The sequence below is a fragment of the Tympanuchus pallidicinctus genome, unplaced genomic scaffold (genome assembly GCF_026119805.1).
Source record: "Tympanuchus pallidicinctus isolate F22 unplaced genomic scaffold, pur_lepc_1.0 scaffold17, whole genome shotgun sequence".
Classification (NCBI taxonomy): Eukaryota; Metazoa; Chordata; class Aves; order Galliformes; family Phasianidae; genus Tympanuchus; species Tympanuchus pallidicinctus.
The window spans coordinates 9,182,872-9,201,174 of record NW_026294690.1 but is presented as its reverse complement, the minus strand read 5'-3'; the positions used below and the strand labels follow the sequence as shown (position 1 = coordinate 9,201,174).

Sequence of the window (18,303 nt, the reverse complement as noted above, 5' to 3'; positions counted from 1 at the left end):
TGTGGAGCCTCTACTTGGTATGGCTGTAATATTTTTAAGCTTCAGTTAAAAGGCCGTTCCAAGTCAGACTGTATACACAACACATTTACATAATCCATTCTTACTGTAGCTTTTCTTAGTTCAATCTTCTGCTGTAGAAATACTGCTGTAGAAATATTCTTCAGGAGCACTGTTCCTTTTGTTGACCAAAATCCAACATGGTGGTAAGTTGATTTAATAGTCTGAAAGAGAACTTCATATTTGCAATTTACATAAAACACATTGTAGGCATCTCCTAAGATTATTTACATACTAAAGGAAAAGCTGTTCTGAATGAGATGTTTGATGCTCTGGAGAGGTTATATGCATGCTGAGGCTGTGGTTTAGTCACCTTCCTTTCAGTGATTGGTTAACGTTCACCATTAGGGACTTTGCCCCCACAAATCCCCATATACTTTGTTTTGATCTCCCTGGGTTACTTCACTTTTGAGTGTTTAATGAACTATTATGCATGGATGAAGGGCAACTAAGGAAATGGGTTATAGACTAAAACAAAACTCACAATAGCTGTGCTAAGCTGCATACTTGCTAGTTTGAGTATGTTGCTGTTTCCTTGGCTGTTTTATGCTTTCACGCAGAGTGTTTTGATGCATTTTCTGGTGGTTTTGGAGTTTTTCCATGGGCTGTACAGTTATTTTTCCTGTGTTCATCTTTTCTTTTCTGTGAAATGCCCCAAGGTAGACATTCTTGACCCTCTAGCAACAGGGCTGATGAGTTTTGTCGCTCTTTTCAAGTGTTACTAATAGATTCATAAATACAGCAATTACAAGTATTTGCTTTGTAACAAATGTGTTCAAAGCAGTTAATTTAGTGTTTCAAGATAAAGGGGCCCTTGTACTGAAACTGCATGTAACAGCTTCAGTGCAGATTTTGTCTCCTGTTGGAAGGAAGAGATATTGCACCATACATAATGCATCACACGAGCCTCCCTTTGCAGGACCAGAATCAGATCTGGTTGCTTTGACTTCATTACGGAGCACAGAGTGCTGTGCCCTACCAGTCATAAGGCTTAGCTAAAACTTAAGCTGCAATATTGTTATTTCACTGAACGAATGAGCCGTCTTTTTATGGTATTAATGTTATTTAACTTCATGGTTTGATTTTAGTTACTAATTCCCTTTCATTTTTAAAGGTGTCGTCTGTGCAGGAAAAATTACCATGCGGAGTAGTTTAATACAGAACATAGGCATTAAGTTTTACATACAAAAAACCCAACCCCTGCTGGATACACTCACAGCAGTGCGTGCATGCTGATTGTTTGGTGTTTTGTTCCACTTGAACAATTTTCATGCTGTTGGTTCCCCTTGTTTGCTGTTCTCCAGCTCTGTGCTTCAGCCTGGCGTGGAACATCCCAGCCTTTTCGTGCAGCCCTGCTGAGAGCTGTTATAATTTAAGCGAGTTCTAAATTAATAGCATTCTTGAAACAATGAAAATAAAAATACTTTTGAAGAGATAAACTTTATCTTCAGTTTGTCTTGGAGAGTTTTTTGAAATGGCTGCTGAAAAGTTGTGCAGGAGCTTTGCAGATGTCATCGTAAGCCAGCCAGCCCTCTGAGGCATCCGTTATTTACATTTAGCATTCATTATTCCAAGATGAAAGCTTTGGTAGGTTGAAAATAGTCATTTGTAACCATAACTTTTTTCTTGTCGTCGTTCCCACCCACTCGTTCACCCATGCACTTCAGCCTCAGAATGATTTCCTATCCCAAGAGTTCATGGGAACTAGAAACAAGGCTAGCTGTTGTGACTGCCATTATAAAGACTGGGAAAAAAATAAAGCGGGTTGGAGAGGGCAAAAGAACAAGGAACCGTCGCATCGATTTCATGTTCTTCTGATCAAAAGCTTGAGACAAATATTAAAAGCACTTATGTTCCAAATGCTGCAGTCTGACATGATTTCTTCTGCTACATTTCTTAATGTGTTGGGTGTTTTTTGTCTAACGTAACTTCCTGATAGTTCAGCTTTATGTTTCCTTTTTTGCTTCATACTTAAACTTTGTTACATTGAAATTGTTGCAGCTTCATTTTGGTTATTCAGAGTATTTGAGTTCCCTGGAGTGAGACAGTTCCTGAATGCTATTAGTGGAAGGCCCAACGCTCACCAAAAGCTCCTTGAAAATGAAGTTAAATTCATGAAATTCGAGTTGCTTCAGTCAGAGGTTAAAGAGCTCATGAAAACAATATTTAAAAAATAATCCATGAGCACAATTGGTAACAGTAGCCTGAAATTTAGGAGTTCTTTCAGGTAGAGCAGATCTAAGAATCTGTTCTGTTTATGACTGTGATATGAAATATGCTTTTCACTGATGTAGAAACGAACTGGAAGTGAATACTGATGTATTGAAGGGTTTAAATCAGCTCTTCTTCATATTGAAAGCTTTTATGGATTTCCTTTGATTTGTAGTAAATCAGACCCTTATTTTTAAATGCAGTGGTAGTGTCCTTGCACTGCTAATGGGGGGAACATGTAAACAATCCTAGGCTAGAATATTTTTATAATCTGATAGGAGTATATAAGGGCTTACGTTCCTCAAGTCCTATTTTCAAACACAGCCAGGCATTCGATGCTTGCATTAATTTGTACTTTGTTCATAATTCTGGGCACACGTACATATCCAGGCAGTTGTTATGGAAGCTACTTGAGAAAATGATCCCGAGCCTCTTTGTGCTGCCGCAGTTCTGACTGTGAGTTCCTGTGCAGGTGCCCAGATTATCGATCTGATGATGCTCGTCATCGACGTGACGAAGGGGATGCAGACGCAGTCAGCGGAGTGCTTGGTGATCGGGCAGATCGCCTGCCAGAAGATGGTGGTAGTTCTGAACAAAATAGATCTCCTTCCAGAGGCCAAGAGACAAAGTGCCATTGAGAAGATGACCAAGAAAATGCAGAAGACCTTGGAAAATACAAAGTAAGCTAACAGTAACATTAACAGTTGTAACATCAATACTTTAACCACATCTCACTTTCAGCATTTTTCTGAGTTCATCTGTCTGGCCCCTGCTGGATGAGTCATAGATGTAGATGAGAAGAGAGGAAAGATTACCAGAAATTTAAACTCAGCCCTGGATTTGGAAGTACGTACACAAAAATTGCTTAGTGTGATTAAACTTTTCAGTTTAAAGGACTGCGTTGAATTCAGATTTCATAAAACAAAGCCAGAAAGGCTGGATGAAGGAGAACTTTTTCTTAGTTTGTGAGCTTGTAAATTTTGTTATTTTCCAGAATTTTTTTTCTGCTCGAATGAAAAGAAAGAGTTAGAGCTTTTCCTTAACCCAGGGGGAAGGATGCAATTGCCCTAAGTAGGGAAATAAAGACAGCTTCTACCTGGGGCAGATCAGTATGGACAAGAATCTGATTGACAGTGTTCCTGAAGTTTCCTATAATGCAGTGTGACTGGCTGGGTTGGTGTTTCAGTCTTTGTGCATAAATTAATTGAGGAAAATAATGGACAAAGTGCAGGGAGATTTGCAATTGAAAACGTGGCTGTTATGAGGTGGGACGATAAAACAGAAACTCTTATAGTGGTTGCACAATTTAGTGGTTTATACAAATAGAAGCAGAGGTTACTTTGTCCAGAGTCGTGAGGGAACATTATGACTCCAAGGTTTATAGCTTGGAGGTCACATTTTGGTTTTGAGAATTGAGGGAATGAAGTACAGATGAGTCCCACAGGTATGTCTTGAAAATGAGCAGACTGTCAGAACTGAAGGGAAAGTGAGTTTTTTGAAATATGGGACACGTTAAATGTGAGGTCCTTTCTGCCATCTCTCTTTTAAAACAAAGATGTACATCAGTTGATAACATCTGTGCTTTCACATGGAGAGAACTGGTCTGTTGTAATGTTTTAATTATTCATTTGAACTCTGGATCTTAGAAATGCTCTTTAATCGGATGCTCCTGTGTATTGTTCCCATAACTAACATTCCTTTTTTGCGAGAAAATAAAGCACATAAATGTGCTTTATGATGCTTTGAAAGCTTTGCTACCCTGGGCTGATTGCAGAGTGCCTGTCGCATTGTATGTCGGGCACGTTTTGTTTCTTGACAGCCTCTTTTCCACTCAACTTTAAACTTGCAAATACACGCGTAACTGTTTTTGTATTTCTAAACTACTTTGAACAGCAGGGCGCATGCTGAGACCGTCTGACAGCTGCCTCAGGCCACAGACACTTGTCAATAGGGTGTTTTCCAGGACTAGTTTACTTGCTGATTATTATTATAGGCAGAGGAAAGTAACTTGTCATAGTTTGAAAATTTGACCTTATCTTGTGATACTGTAAGTAAATGCAAACTGTTCCTATGAATGGAGTTTCTATTTAGTTGTAAGTTCTGCATTTGCTACCTTGTGTCTTTGTTCAACAGGGTCTAAACACTGCTGACAAGTTGTGGAGTGACAATTTTAGTAGGTCCTAATCATATTTGGAAGTCCCTCCAATGTCAGTATATGATTACTTCAGTTTATTCTGGCGTAGGGGAAACGGAGGGAGGCATTTGGTTCAGCATAAATCTTTATTTATTGTAATATGTTGTCCTAAAGAATTTCCATGAAAATGAGAGTTCTGAAAATCTCAGTGGTTAATCACAGAAATTTTCAGTGCACGTTTTTTTAACTCTTTGTTTCCAGATGCTTCAGAGAAAATATACTGGATTCTCTTTTGCTACTAAAGGAGCTCACCGTACAGAACTTAGTGTTTTTTCTTTACTGCAGTTCATTCCCTTTTTGAGATGAAATCTATGATTTGGGGTGAAGGGGAATCACAAGGCTGACAGCACTCACGACTTTCGGTCTGAATCTATTGAATCAGAATCATCTTTCAGAGCCAAGCCTTTTTTAATTTTTTTTTACTGTTGATTATTGTTCCATTACTTTAAGAAATATGTATATTTGTTATATATGTATATTAACCACATTATGGTTAATCCTGAATTTTGAAAAAATGCAGTAATAACCTGACTTATAATCTGATTTCTCTTTCCAAAACGTAGGCAAAGCAAGCTATCAGATCGTGTGAACTATAGGTTGTGTTCTATGGGGAGCAAATGTCCCAAATTCAATCAGCAGACTTCAAAAAATAACAAAGCAGCTGCTGAATTTTAAGGGCTTGAAGAATAGAATTCATTGCAAGAGAAAAGCTAGAAGAATAGAATTCATTGCAAGAGAAGAGCTGTGCTGCTCTTTTCAGAAGCTTTGCATGTTTGAGATTTTTACCAATTTTCATGTCAGTAGAACTGGACCTTTCCACTGTCTGCAAACCTTACACACTGTCTGCACACTCAGGTAGATATTGTGCTATCTTGCATTTGGCTCCTGTTTGGAAGGTTATGACTGTACAGCCAGACTGTAACTGTTCTAATTAAAGTTGAAAAGTGAGTTAGTCTCCAGGTAAGCTGGAGTGAATTCAGAACCACTGTGATGAAACCGGGTAACACGTCCTTCGTTCAGAAATGACGTCTTGCTTTCAGCGTCACTCAAAAGTTGAATCTGTGCCTAATGTTGAACAGAGTTAAAGATTTCATGGTGAAGTTCATTAGCACAAATTCCAGTAATTAAAATAAATAAAATAAAACTGTCCATTATTTACTAAGAGGAAAGAACAGATGAATTAGATTCTGAGACAGTTGCTTTGCCTTCGCAGTGTGGTTTACAGACATGAGACATCTGTGGTCTAATGCGAAAGTCTTTCTCTCTTTCAGGTTCTCTGGGTGTCCTATTGTTGCTGTTGCAGCAAAGCCTGGTGGACCGGAGGCTCCAGAGTCTGAGAATCCACTTGGTGTTTCTGAATTAATTGAGGTACCTGCTGAAGAACTTAATGCTGTAAAATGTGCTTCAGCATCTTTAAGTCTTTTGGAGCGACACTGCATTAGTATCTAGGACTGAAGAAGCACTGCCTTAATGTGTGTTTGGTGGGACCTAATTCATCAGGCACTCCTTCCAGTGAGTGGAGGAGTTGCAGATCTGTGCCCTAAAAGTGGATCTACTTTTCTAACTTCAGATTCTTTGAATAGCTGTCTTAAGAAGCCACTGTCACACATAGTGAAATGTTTTAAATTTGTCAGGAATTACAAAGAGTAATAAATAAAAATTCCTTTAAAGTTCTGCCAAATCATTGCTAGGTGTTATTTTAGAATTACACCATGTATGGGAATTGCTAAGTCATGAAATGAACCAATGATTGAGCACCTGAGGAAGGAACACAGCCAGACCTGAGAGCACAGATGAGAGCAATTCACCTGTGCAAGTGGAAAGGGTGGAACCAGTTCCACCTTCTCCCTAAACCTCATTTAAGGGCTGGCTGCCTCAAGGGAAGGCTCTCTGCCTGAAGGATCCCTCCCTTTGGAGTATTTGGCAAGCCTTGGATGAGTAAGCAAAACTTTTGTTCTTCAACTAGGTTATGACCATCAGTCTTTTTTGGTAATTTAGAGCTGGTTATCTGCCATTGCATTTTCCTGCACACCACAGTTAGGAAAACAACAAAGTTTGAATTCATGCACTCAGAAATCATGCATAGGTGAATGTCTCCTTCCTTCATACGAGTGCTGTGATAGAGGGTTTAAGTGTATGATTCTTTATTCTAAACAACCCATGCCTCGTTGTGGAGGACAGACAGAACTGAACTCCTGAGGAGGCAGTCAGCATTTTGTTTTAATTCTCATTATTCTCTGTGTGGCCTCGTAACTCCATTTAAATGCTCCTCTGCAGTTAGAATAATTAATTTCCTTCTGGACTTTTCTTTGGCACTCATCAGTGATGATTTGAACACTTGGCAAATAGTTAATTTACTTCCAAAAGACCTATAGGAAGTGCAGAGGTGACTGATCTATATTTAGATTGGGATGCTGAGGGACAAAGGAGTTAAATCCAATGAGTTTACAAACACTGCTTGCCAAATTTAAAGCAGCTAGGAACTCCTCTGGAACGTGCTTGTCAATTTTGATTGCAATTGTGAGTGCTTAGCACTCTGCTTACCAAGATTTGAGGTTTCTATTTGAACCATCTGAGGTATACAACCAGTGATTATCTGTGGCAAGTTTCATTTGTAGGAACATGACGATATGTGGGGGTTCTGGCATTAGTAAGTGTAGAACCTGTTCTCTAGAGCAGCCCTACCTGCCCTTAGAATGAAACCATCTTTCTCTGTGATGCTGTGACTTGTTTACTGTGTGCCTTGCGCTTCTGGAAAAGATAAAATTTGTCTGGCAACCAAATGAGATAGAGCCTGGAAAAAGCTGTTCAATGGTGTAACCAGCACTATATAAAATGCACGTGAGACAAGAGAAAGTTCTAAAGTAAGCTAATGCTTCAGAGGTATCATTAGTTCTAGCAGTGCTGAATTTCTAATTTTTGTGAGAATAATTCTTGAGGCTTTCAGAAAAATGGATTATATGGTAAGTTGTTTGACATGTTGCTTATACAGTGAAGGGCAGGATGCTTAGGAGTGCTGTTTGAGGTAGATGAGAGGTTCAGATTGTTCCAGACTTGTCATCTCTTCTGTGAATAAACATTGGGAGGTATTAGTAGAGCTGGCAAACGCCATAGGAGTCCTGCCATTGAGCTTCAAAGTATTGCCATTTGTCTCATTGATGAGGTTCCCTCTCCATTGTTCTGCTATTAGGACTCTGACTTAACCGACAGATTTTGACCTTAAAAACACTAAAAAGACACTAAAAGCAGTGCCAAGTTTATATGTGAATATTGTAACAGAGGCAAAGATCAAAAGTGATTGGAGATAGAGATGAACCAGCTCCTCTGAACCATTGTTAGTATGTGACTGCACTTTTATTGTTAAAGTCTGATATCTATGATGATGTATTTTAAGAAAGTTATTTGTCAGCAAAACAGAAATCCCGAACTTGGAGAATTTCTGTTTTAAAAAAAAAAAAAAAATTAGCTATTTTTCTTAGTGTCTTGATCCTTCATGAAGTGCTAACATAAATCTGAAAGAGAAGTGGACTTAGAGAACTTATCTGAATATAATAATTTTTCTGGGAGGGAGGCAGGGATAGGGCACTAATATCCTTACATAGGTTAATTTGCACTAAATCAAAAAAGCTGAAGTAGCAAAATAGGCTATGAACCTGTACTTTGGGACAGGTGGGAAGGGGGAAGACAAGGGTACAGGGTTGTTTTTTTGATTTACTTTGCTGCAGTGTCTATATTGAGTTTGGCAGCAACTTCGTTGCCAGCACAGTTTTGCTAACCAAGCTAAATGTGCAGCACCAAATCTTTCTAAGGCAGAAAATCGAACTGTTCCTGCTGCTAATTGTGCATCTCCTCTATGGCACGCACAATTAATTTGACATTGGTGCGTTCTGAGCTTATTGGGAGATGCTTGAAGTCAGTAAAGCTGCAAGCCTGTTCAATCAATCATCCGCTTGCCTTCCTTTTGCTGTATGGCTGTCATGACTTTTCACCCAGGCATGGTTCTGCTTTTATCTTTTATTCAGGTCCTGAAGTCTCAGGCTTACCTGCCATCGAGAGACCCCTCGGGACACTTCCTTATGGCAGTCGACCACTGCTTCTCTATCAAGGGTCAAGGCACGGTGATGACAGGGACTATTCTCTCTGGCTCTGTTAGCCTTGGTGACAATGTGGAGATTCCTGCCCTGAAGGTGAGTCTCTCACTCCCCTCAATTTTGCTAATAGAAAGAGGTGCTCAACAAAGAAGAGAGTGTTCTCCAATCTGAAATTATTCCATTATTTTTCTGATACTCAAATATAATCTGAGCTAATAATAGTGAGAGACTTGGAGATTTTTTTTTAGTTAACGCAGCCAGTGAAGTCACCTGCTCTATTATAGTTGAAAGAAGAAGAAAGAAGGCTGTCTTAAATCAGTGTGTTAGATTCTCAACTTCAGCAAAGCAAAGTAAACATATTACCAAGACGAGATGTACTGAAGGATGGAACAAGGTTTAAGTGAGGTTACTTGTATTTGTGCATCAGTGAGAAGGTTTGCAAAGGAGTCTGAATAGGTACGCTCTCTGAGATGTATGCAAGTAAAGGAAATGACAAGAAGAGGGCATTGAAATGCTTGATGCACATTCTCTTTGTTTGCTGGGGAGTTTAACTGATGTCAGCATGTTCTGGAAGAGCTGCTACTTTCTGTAGTTGGGATTTATAAGAGAGCCTGTGGAAAGCTGAGGTCTTTCAGTGGGCTTAGTAACAACAGGTAAGTTGTTTATTTCTAGAGAAGTGAAAGACTAAGTTAGCAGATAAAGGAGTCTTTGACAGAGAAAGGCCAGATCATTTAATTCTCATAGCATTAGTAGTTTGCCTCAAAGTTTGTTATTTTCAGTTGCTGCAGATGAACTTATCCTTCCACTGCCTTGTGTGAAATAGCAGATGTGCCATATATCTGAGTGATAATAGTGGTGAGCAGGATTTTGCTTTTTTGCCATGAGCAGTTTGTGAATGTGACTGTTCATGGTGTGCAGGTAACCAAGGCACGGTTAAAGGAAGCAACTTTTGTAAGTTTGAATTGTGTGTTGTACTTACCCCTGCTAGCATCGTGCAGAGTTGGGTTAGGATACCTATGAAAGGTCAAACCTTTCTCAGGCCTACAACGTAATGGAGGAAGCACATTTCACAACACATTGTGGTTTATGACTCTCTCTGACCTTTTTTTGCCCTGACCCTATGGTAACTGAGATTGACAGCTGGTGCCCACTGGGCATTTAGGGACATTACAAACCATCTGCTTTTTAAATTTGAGGAACCCTCTCACCAAATGAAGTGGCATCATCTTCCAGTTCTACTAATGGACTTCGACATCTTTGACCGCTTGAACCTGCACAAAGGAGGGACACAGCAATTAAAAATAAACAGTGACATTCTCAAGCGCCCGTGCTTGCTCTGATTGAGGCTGAGAGCACCAGCAGTGCATAGATTCCTTTATGCTGTTGCCTATGTAAATTGCCATCTGGGGTTGATTATCCATACAGCAAAAAAAGAAAAATTATATATGTGTGTTTGGCAAAAAGCTTTGACACAGCAAACAGTTCACTATCCGATTGAGTTAGTAGTATTTGCTCACTAGCGCTTGAAATCCACCTTGAAGAGCATGAACCCAGGATTTCTGCAGCAAAAACATAGTGTTGGCAGAATTCTGAATGTCCATTAAGATTACTTCAGCGGTCTTTCAATCTCTACAGTCTTCCAGTTTATAAACTGTAACAAGTTATGACATTTTTATTTCTCTTTTATGAAACTTCCTGGAGTTAAATATTAAGGATTGTTGTTGGTTTTTTTTTCCTGCAATACCGATTCATTTTATTTTACTGATAGATCTGGCCCTCATGATTTGGAAGTATTGAGTTATGTATACTCTGTTTAGTGAATGTAGTTTGTGAGTTTTGTGTATTTTGTAGCATTCATTAATTGAAAAAGGGAAGAGTTCTTTTCAGTGGGGGGGGGAAGAATCTTTGTCTTCCTTACAGTTGAAAAGAACAATAGCAGCTTTAGAACAGGAACCACATAGAAAGCCAACAAAACAAATGCAAAAGAGACAAAACCTGAGACTTGGGTTGTTACTGATTGTCTTAAAGGAATAAAAATGTGTGTGAAAGGTAATGTAAAATGAGTGGGATGCAGTTTTCTTTCTGCCCAGTGTTAGTGATTCTAGTTTTGGACTGTGCAGTCATAGGCACGATAAAAGTGGAAGACTGCATAAAACAGATGATCATATGCTAGTATTGCTTTAAAGAGATGAGGTTTCAGATTAGGTACTAAGAATTGCGACAAGAAGTTGTGAAAAACTGTAGAAGAGGGCAAATTGAAGTAAGTGAGGAGTTGGGGGTGCATGTTCACAGTAAATGGGTGTAAGTCAGGGAGATAGGCTGAAGTTGGTTTGTAGGGATGCTTGCTTAAAAGCAAGGGAATCGCATCTTGATCATTTAGTAGTATCCTGAAAGTGTTAATTCAATGTTGTCTTGGGTGTGATTGGCTGCCATAGGTATGTAGCAGTCACAAAGCGTGTATGTGGGAGCCAGGTACAGAGACCACTTTTTTTTGTTGTTGGTCCTGGGAATTCTAAGTAGCAGAAACTTGCTTTCAACTTTATATTCAAGTTTCCATCTGTTCTGTTCAATGTAATTGGTGATTAATGTTATTGCAAGTTGATCCAGGCTGCATGTCATGTGAATGTTAGCAGCTTCACTGGAACACAGATGGAAATAAAGTGTGCTGCCATTTTGTAATGCCTTTTGTCAGAATTTTGTGAGTGATTTGACAACTAAGGAGCTGAGTTTACTGGTAAATGATTGGTGCCTATCTGTAGGGGATCGTTTGGAGATTTTTGCTGTGCACTGCAGCTGAATAATGTGTCTGGCTTAATAGAATACAAGGTTATTTCTTGTGTCATAAAATTGTGGGCCACCAGTCATGGACTGTCCTTCGGAGGTGCATCTCAGATGTGCGTCTTTGATGTCAGGTTTCTGATCTGTTAGGTGTGACTGAGCTGTTACCATTAACAGGAAGAGCAATGTTCATGCTGAGTGCAACCTTCACAGTCCCTCATCTTTGCACCATTGCTGTACTACCTCTCAAAAGTGGCAAGAATGTTTATGAAGTGCTCCTCTGTAGCTGGAGATCTGTCATCCAGGTGTTTTGGTACTTTGATGTACTTTTAAGAGGTCACCTGAGATATCAAGTATGAACAAAATGAGACACTCGTTTCTGTTTTCCAGTCAAATCTTGTGGTGAATGAGTATCAGTTTAAGCCAGTAGTAGATCTTGTCTTGACAAGGGCCTGTTTGCTGTCAGACTGTACTGACTTTATGGACTTGTAAGAAGTATCATTTTCCAAGTGTGATACTTGGAATAGCTTCATGGCTTCATATGCTTCTATGATATGAAAAGATCTTTTCGAGCTTCTTTGTTGGCTAAATAACATTGGTCCATTTTCTAGCAGACATTCTGTAGCTTAATGGCCCAACCAACAAAGAAGTTCTCCCATGTCTGATAAAATAACTCAAGTAGTGAAACCAGCATAGTTACTCAAACTGTAACAGATAATTCAGCTTTTTCCTCATGATTAGTTCAGCCTAACTGAAACTAGTTCTTACTTCATCTGTTTATTAAATCTCAATGCACAGAGGACTTCTAATGCCAGTGTATTTAAGGACTTTTTTTTTTTTTTTTTTTTTTTTGCAAGATCAGAGTTGTGCTATTGAAATCTTGTCAGAGAACACATTTCAGTATTTAAATCTCAGAAATTGAGGTTGGTGCAAAATCCACTGAATAGTATCACAAAGATGCGCGTATGTAGCATTTCATGGTGACATTTTAGGTATTTGTTTACTACTTTCATCTTCTATTCTGCAGCCCTCAAAGCATACCTCATCCAAAGTTCATGATATCTCGATTGTCTTTCGTTTCGTACTGCGAGTAGGAGACGTCGTTGTATTTTCTATTAAATATATGTGACTTCTGTTTCTGTACCTGCTTCTTCTGAGGCTTCTGCGATTTTCCTTACTTACACAGTGAGGCCAGAACTGGCCTTTAAGATGCTAGGTAAGAAGCCTCGCCTTGGACGTAGCTTGTTTGTAAAATCTCTTCCATTCCCCTTCCTAGAGGCTTGTGATAGAAAAATACCTTGTCACTGAATGCAGTTCACTATGTAGCAATTGTGTCAAATAATGCAAAGTTAGTGAGATCTACTTCAAACTAATTGTTTTATTTCACTGTTCTTGGGAACCTATTCTGGAACAGTTTTTCTGGTGGTGTGAAATGTCTCAATTTCCACTCTGCTTTTTCCCTTGAAACTTGGCTATAACTTACTTTTGTTCTGTTAAACTTCTCAGCCAACTTTCCTTCTCATTGAAATGCTGTGGGGAAGGGAAGTTCAGAAAAATCTGCAAGTATCTGGGGGGAAAGAATGAAATGTAACTAGTAAAATTGCCTCCTGGTGAGAAGGCAGTTTGTAATACATATTAAAATATGTGGGTAATAAAATATAAGAATCTCAAATCCTAAATCAATAAATTAAACATACACATAATGTTACACATGCAATTTAATTCAGTACAAGTATCGAAACTGTTTCTTTAATTGTCTGGCACTTCTAAAGCATGGATTGTGTTTGTTGGAGATTTTCCCCTTTCCTAGAAAAGATCAGAGTGAATCCTACTGGTTTTGCATCTGCTGTGGCATTTACTTGAAAGCAAAACATGCGGGATTTGGCTTATATTGGAAAGTATTCTTTTGACGTTTAAGGATATTATCAGTTGTTTTGGAAGAATTAAACTCCTCAGCACAGTTCTTTGTGGTTAAGTAAAGGATTAAAGACCTGATCCGGTGCCTGTGGAATAAAATTTAGATCTGGCAATAAAAACTTCTCAAATCTTCTTGGCTTGATCTCTTGAGAGAATAGAAAGAGCAGATGCTGAGCTCTTTTAAAGATCAGTTTCCCTCATTTTCAATGTATAGTTTTATAATGTTTTGCTGTTTATCATTATTTAAACTTAAACAAACAAAAAAACCCAGCACACAAAAGGGAAGAGACAACACCCTAAAAGAAAGGAATGCATTTTAATTGTGAAAGAAACATTCATAATGAACCTCAGGCTTTGAAAAGGCTTAAAAAGGGACTTGTATCTTTCTATTTTTTAACTACTGAATAGTGAAGTACAGTAGCTCATATCTCCTGTGATTTTTATTGAGTATAGTACATGTATAGTAAAATGAGAGAGTAAGGTCAGGATTTTGTGTCAGGCATGTTCTGTTCAGGACCAGGGATAAGACATAACAGAGAAGGAGTTGGGTGCATGTCATGGGGTTTATTTGTCTAGTTTGTCAGAGAAGAAGGGAAGGCAGCCAGAGGGAGAGCAGCCAACCTGAGCAGCGCTAATCCAAACCACGCACTGTATTTTTGGAGCTTGTGTGTCTAATGTGATCTCTGTAGGCAGAAAAGTGGCCTGGTCACTGTTGGCCAATTAACTCTTCAAGTACTGAAATCCATTTTCAGTACAGTTTTCCTTGGTGGAGGGTCTAGATAAATACAGTTTGGCTGCAGAATGCCTTCTAATGTATAAGGAAAAATTATCCAGGAAGTTATTTGTGTTTCTTCCTCCAATGGAGCTGAAAAGGAATGAACTCGTGTTGCATCTGTCCACCTGCAACGTCTGTAAATGATTGGGATTCACAAGAAAGCGCAGCTTTAATGGAAACAGTGCTGCTTTCTGATATATAAGTTCTGCAGTATTTCTGTGATGCTAATTGCTTGTTACAGAATACCTGCAGTGTTGACTGGTTGTGGCTAACTGATGACATGATTTAAAGTGTGGTGCTTATGCTACTACTGCACAGATAATTTTGCCTTAGTAGTTGGAAAGTGTAGAGATCGACTTCTGTTGTAGAATTGGTATTCCCTTCAGTGGGATTCAAAATGGGAATAAAATATGGGATTGTCTTGGCTGTGTCTGAGTAGATGAACCTTACGTTTGTCCTTGGGTACCGTGACTCGTTTTCTTGGGTAAACCAAATTTTGTTTCTTCTGTTCAAATTTTAGTAGCCCATTTGTCCATGAAAATTTTAAAAAGCTCAGAAAAAGACTTAAAAATGCTGTTATAGGAATACTAGGCAGGAAAGTAACTGAACTAAAATAGAGGAAACCCACGGACTGCAAGGAAAACTATACAGGTAGAACTTTCCTGAGGTTGATGTTGGCACTACAGTGCACTGCTATGAGCCCAGCTGGCTGCTGTGCCACCTCTGGTCAATATTTTGCATCTTTCTGGGGATTATCCATGTATTGAGTTTCTGGATCTGTGGCAAAAGCTCGGTGTCCAAATACAGAAGTGCCACGATTGCAGAAATGGAATAGGTTCTTACATACCGTGTGAGTGAGTGAATCAGTTTCAGCTCAGCTAAATATGGAACAAATATGCAGGTTTGTGACCATAGAACAAAGTCAAGAAGAAAACTGAATGTCTCAGCTTTTAAGATGATACCTGACATTTAGATTTATTGCTTTAACTTCCTTCACATACTCATTTTCTTTTTTTTTCCCAACCTATTTGCATTTCACTGTTGTCTTTTCCAGTCTCTAAGTTTGTTCTTTAAGATGACTGATCTTTTCTACTTTTGCCATTGCTTGAAGAAACCTTTTTTTTTTCCCCCCATTGTTTTTCTCACTGCTCTGTTTGAAACCAGTACCAACCAAGGTTGATGGAAACGAGTTCAAAAACGCTGTTCCAAGGTTCTTACCTGTCCTTAGTTGGAGTCTGATGAAACATGAATAAATAGTGAACACTATTATTTTCTTTATAAAGAGCAGTTTCTGGTGGTGAACGAGTAGGTTCCAGTACTTCCTCTAAAGGATATGCCGGCTGTTGATCCTAGGACTGAAGTCTTTCATTTTCTGTTAAAAAGAAGCCCTGCAGCTGTCCAAAGCATGTGCTCTAAGCAGTGTCCTGTAAGTTGTGCACAGGAGGAGGAGGGCCTTAAGATGCCTTCAGTCTGGGATGCAACTAATAAAAACCTGCTTTTATTGTGGGACTTTGTAGGATGTCTCCTGTGTAACAGTTGCTAGTCCAGTGATCAGGTGTTGTGTTCTGGTGTTTGTGCACCCTGGAGTTCAAGATTAGTTTGAAAATAAGTTAATGGTCATGATGCTAGTAATCACAAACTAATGTCCAAATGCCTTTTTGTTTAAAGTTTTTAGTAACTTTTTAAAGCAAGGAATGGTTGTTCTGTTTACATATGTCTTTGCTTAAGCATTGCTTCTGCTGGGTCATTAACTTTATTTCTCTTAATTTATCGGGCAGAATTGTGCTCTGTGCAGTTCAATTGAAAACAGACCCACACATGCATGTACATACTTTGTTCGAGCAGGAGTCTTATTGGAATGCTTGTGTAGTGGTGGGAAAGGTAACCTCCTGCATGGGAGACATAGCTTTCACCTGGAGTTCCTGCTGCAAATGTAACTTTAGTTGGAGTAGACTTACTAAAAGCGTGGAGTAACTGTCATGTTTTAAATTTTTAATTTCCAGTGCTGGAGGCTTTGGCAAAATATCAGTAACCAGAATTGAAGGAAGGAATGTCACTTTTTGTTCTTCCTTGGTCATCCATATTCGGTACAATTCCTCATTTGATCAGGTTGTTAAGAAGTAGAGCTATGCAGCAATGCTGTGTTAAGTAATCGTGCTCTGTGTATTATAAAGTTCTGATCAGATCTGAACAGTGACAAAAAAAAAAAGTGGATTTGAGTATTGAAAATCTTACTTAACCAGTGCCCTTGAAGGTAAACTTGTGCTAGATTTGACCCAAAGGTATAACAGTATGGGCTGGGGAATTAGTGCCCAGGAATCAAACGTGTCTGTCATCAGAGTGTTTTCTTGATGAAGTGTGATGGAATCCAGCTCGCAGCTCAGCACCACCCAGCCTTGCTCACTCTCTCCAGGTGGGGTGGGGGAGAGAATCGGAAAGATATAAATGTGAGGACTCGTAGGTTGAGATAAAGCTGTGTGTCCAAGCAAATCAAGGGATTAATTCACTCCTTCCATTGGCAGGCAGGTGTTCAGCCACACCAGGTAAGCAGGCATGCATAGTGGTTTCTTGAGAAATCAGATGCAATCACTCCAAATGTCCCCCTGTCGTCCTACTTTACCCAATTCTTATTAGTAAGCATGATGCCACATGATATGAAACATCCCTGTTGCCAGTTTGGGACAGCTGTCCTGGCTGTGTCCCCTCCCAGCTCCTTGCTGTTGTTTCAATCTCAGAAGCTGGAAAGTCCTTGGCTCTGTGTAAGCACTGCTCTGCAGCAACTGAGCCATCACTGTTATCACCACTATTTTCATCAGAAATCCACAATACAACATCATATGAGTCTCTATGAAAAAAAATTAACTCTATCCCAGCCAAAAATGTAACATGAAATGTTATTACACTATAGGAAGTCCTATGGATTTCTTGCCTTGTACTGTCTTCCCGAGATTGCAGATTTCCTGCTCCTTCAGAAGAGTAAATCATATTCTGTTATTCCTGTGAAAATTGCATGAGAATTGACTTTACTCTTTAAACATTTGTTCAGCTCATCAGATTCTGTTGTCCTGTGCCTGTAACAATAACGTGTATTGTTGAAAATAAATGTAAGACATCTCTTTGGCATTCTCATAATACTATATTGTAATAGTCCATGTACTTTGTAAGGAAAAGTAATACTGGAGAAAGCCAATATTTACAGTATCTGCTAGAATAATATAATTATGTGCACTGCCCAGATAGTACTGTGATGAACATGATACAAAAGCTTAGATACAGATTTTCATTTGCAGCTTGCTGGAATGAAAACTACAAACTCTCAGGATCTTGGTTATAAAGATCAGCTTGAAAGCATGTGCTGTAAAACTTGGTTGGTTTCTCTTCCTCTTCTGAAGCGCAAATAACCAAATATGAATGTTTCACACTTCAGGAATCACGAGAAGGTCAAATAACATTTTTTAAGGAGTCACAGTAACTGGTACATCTTTAAATGCATAAACCGTGGACATAACCTGGAAGGCCTCTGTGAAAGCGTTCATCCTTAGCTCCAGCGGTTGACCTGTTTTCTATGTAGATAACTTGTTTTATTTTTTTTTTTAATACATGTGCATGGTGAGTAACAGATCCTGCCAAGGAATGCTGGAGATGGTGTTACTGCTTGTTTGGTTCAGGTAGTAGAAATTGGCAATTAGAACAGATTAATTCATTGGAAATAAGGATCCTGTTACATGTGGAGACATCAATATCTTTTCTTCAGTGAAAAAGGGACAGAAGTACTGAAAATTATGCCAAAGTTTTGGTGGGTTTTTTTTCCGCTTAAGATCAGTGTGAGCCTTCAGCACCTTTTGAAGTTTCTCTGCTCTTTCATCAATATTCATATGACCACACAGTTTTGTTGTTTTTTTTTTCCCATTTCAATCAGTATGTTCTATTTGCTTTTTCTTAATATCATATTCACTATATAAGTAATTTCAATAGACTTCTCATCATTCCTGGAAGAGCTGTTTCTGTCTTACGTGTCCTCGTATGTGGGACTGCAACAAGTTAAATGATAGCTTAGGAAGAAAATATGCTATTAAAACTCATTTCAGTTTTGAGAGGTGGGTATTATTCATGTGCCGTTTGCTTTGTCTAGAAGACATTGATCCTACTTGTAAAGATTACTTGACAATAATTTGAAGTCTGTAGTGAATGAGGAATATGCAGGTATACCACACTCAAAAGTGGAACCACAGAAAAGAGGATTTTAAAAGGAATACTGAAAATATGAATTTTTATACAAG

At 38.9% G+C, this 18,303-nt stretch overlaps 1 protein-coding gene across 1 annotated transcript in view; it reads left to right on the top strand.

Moving 5' to 3' along the window:
• The window catches only part of EEFSEC (eukaryotic elongation factor, selenocysteine-tRNA specific), a 113,325-nt gene that overhangs the window by 27,148 nt on the left and 67,874 nt on the right, over positions 1 to 18,303 (top strand). Inside the window, exons 2-4 of the mRNA XM_052678787.1 lie at positions 2,741 to 2,948; positions 5,734 to 5,830; positions 8,485 to 8,649. Coding sequence (XP_052534747.1) covers positions 2,741 to 2,948; positions 5,734 to 5,830; positions 8,485 to 8,649 — 470 coding nt within the window. The remainder of the gene's footprint in view (positions 1 to 2,740; positions 2,949 to 5,733; positions 5,831 to 8,484; positions 8,650 to 18,303) is intronic.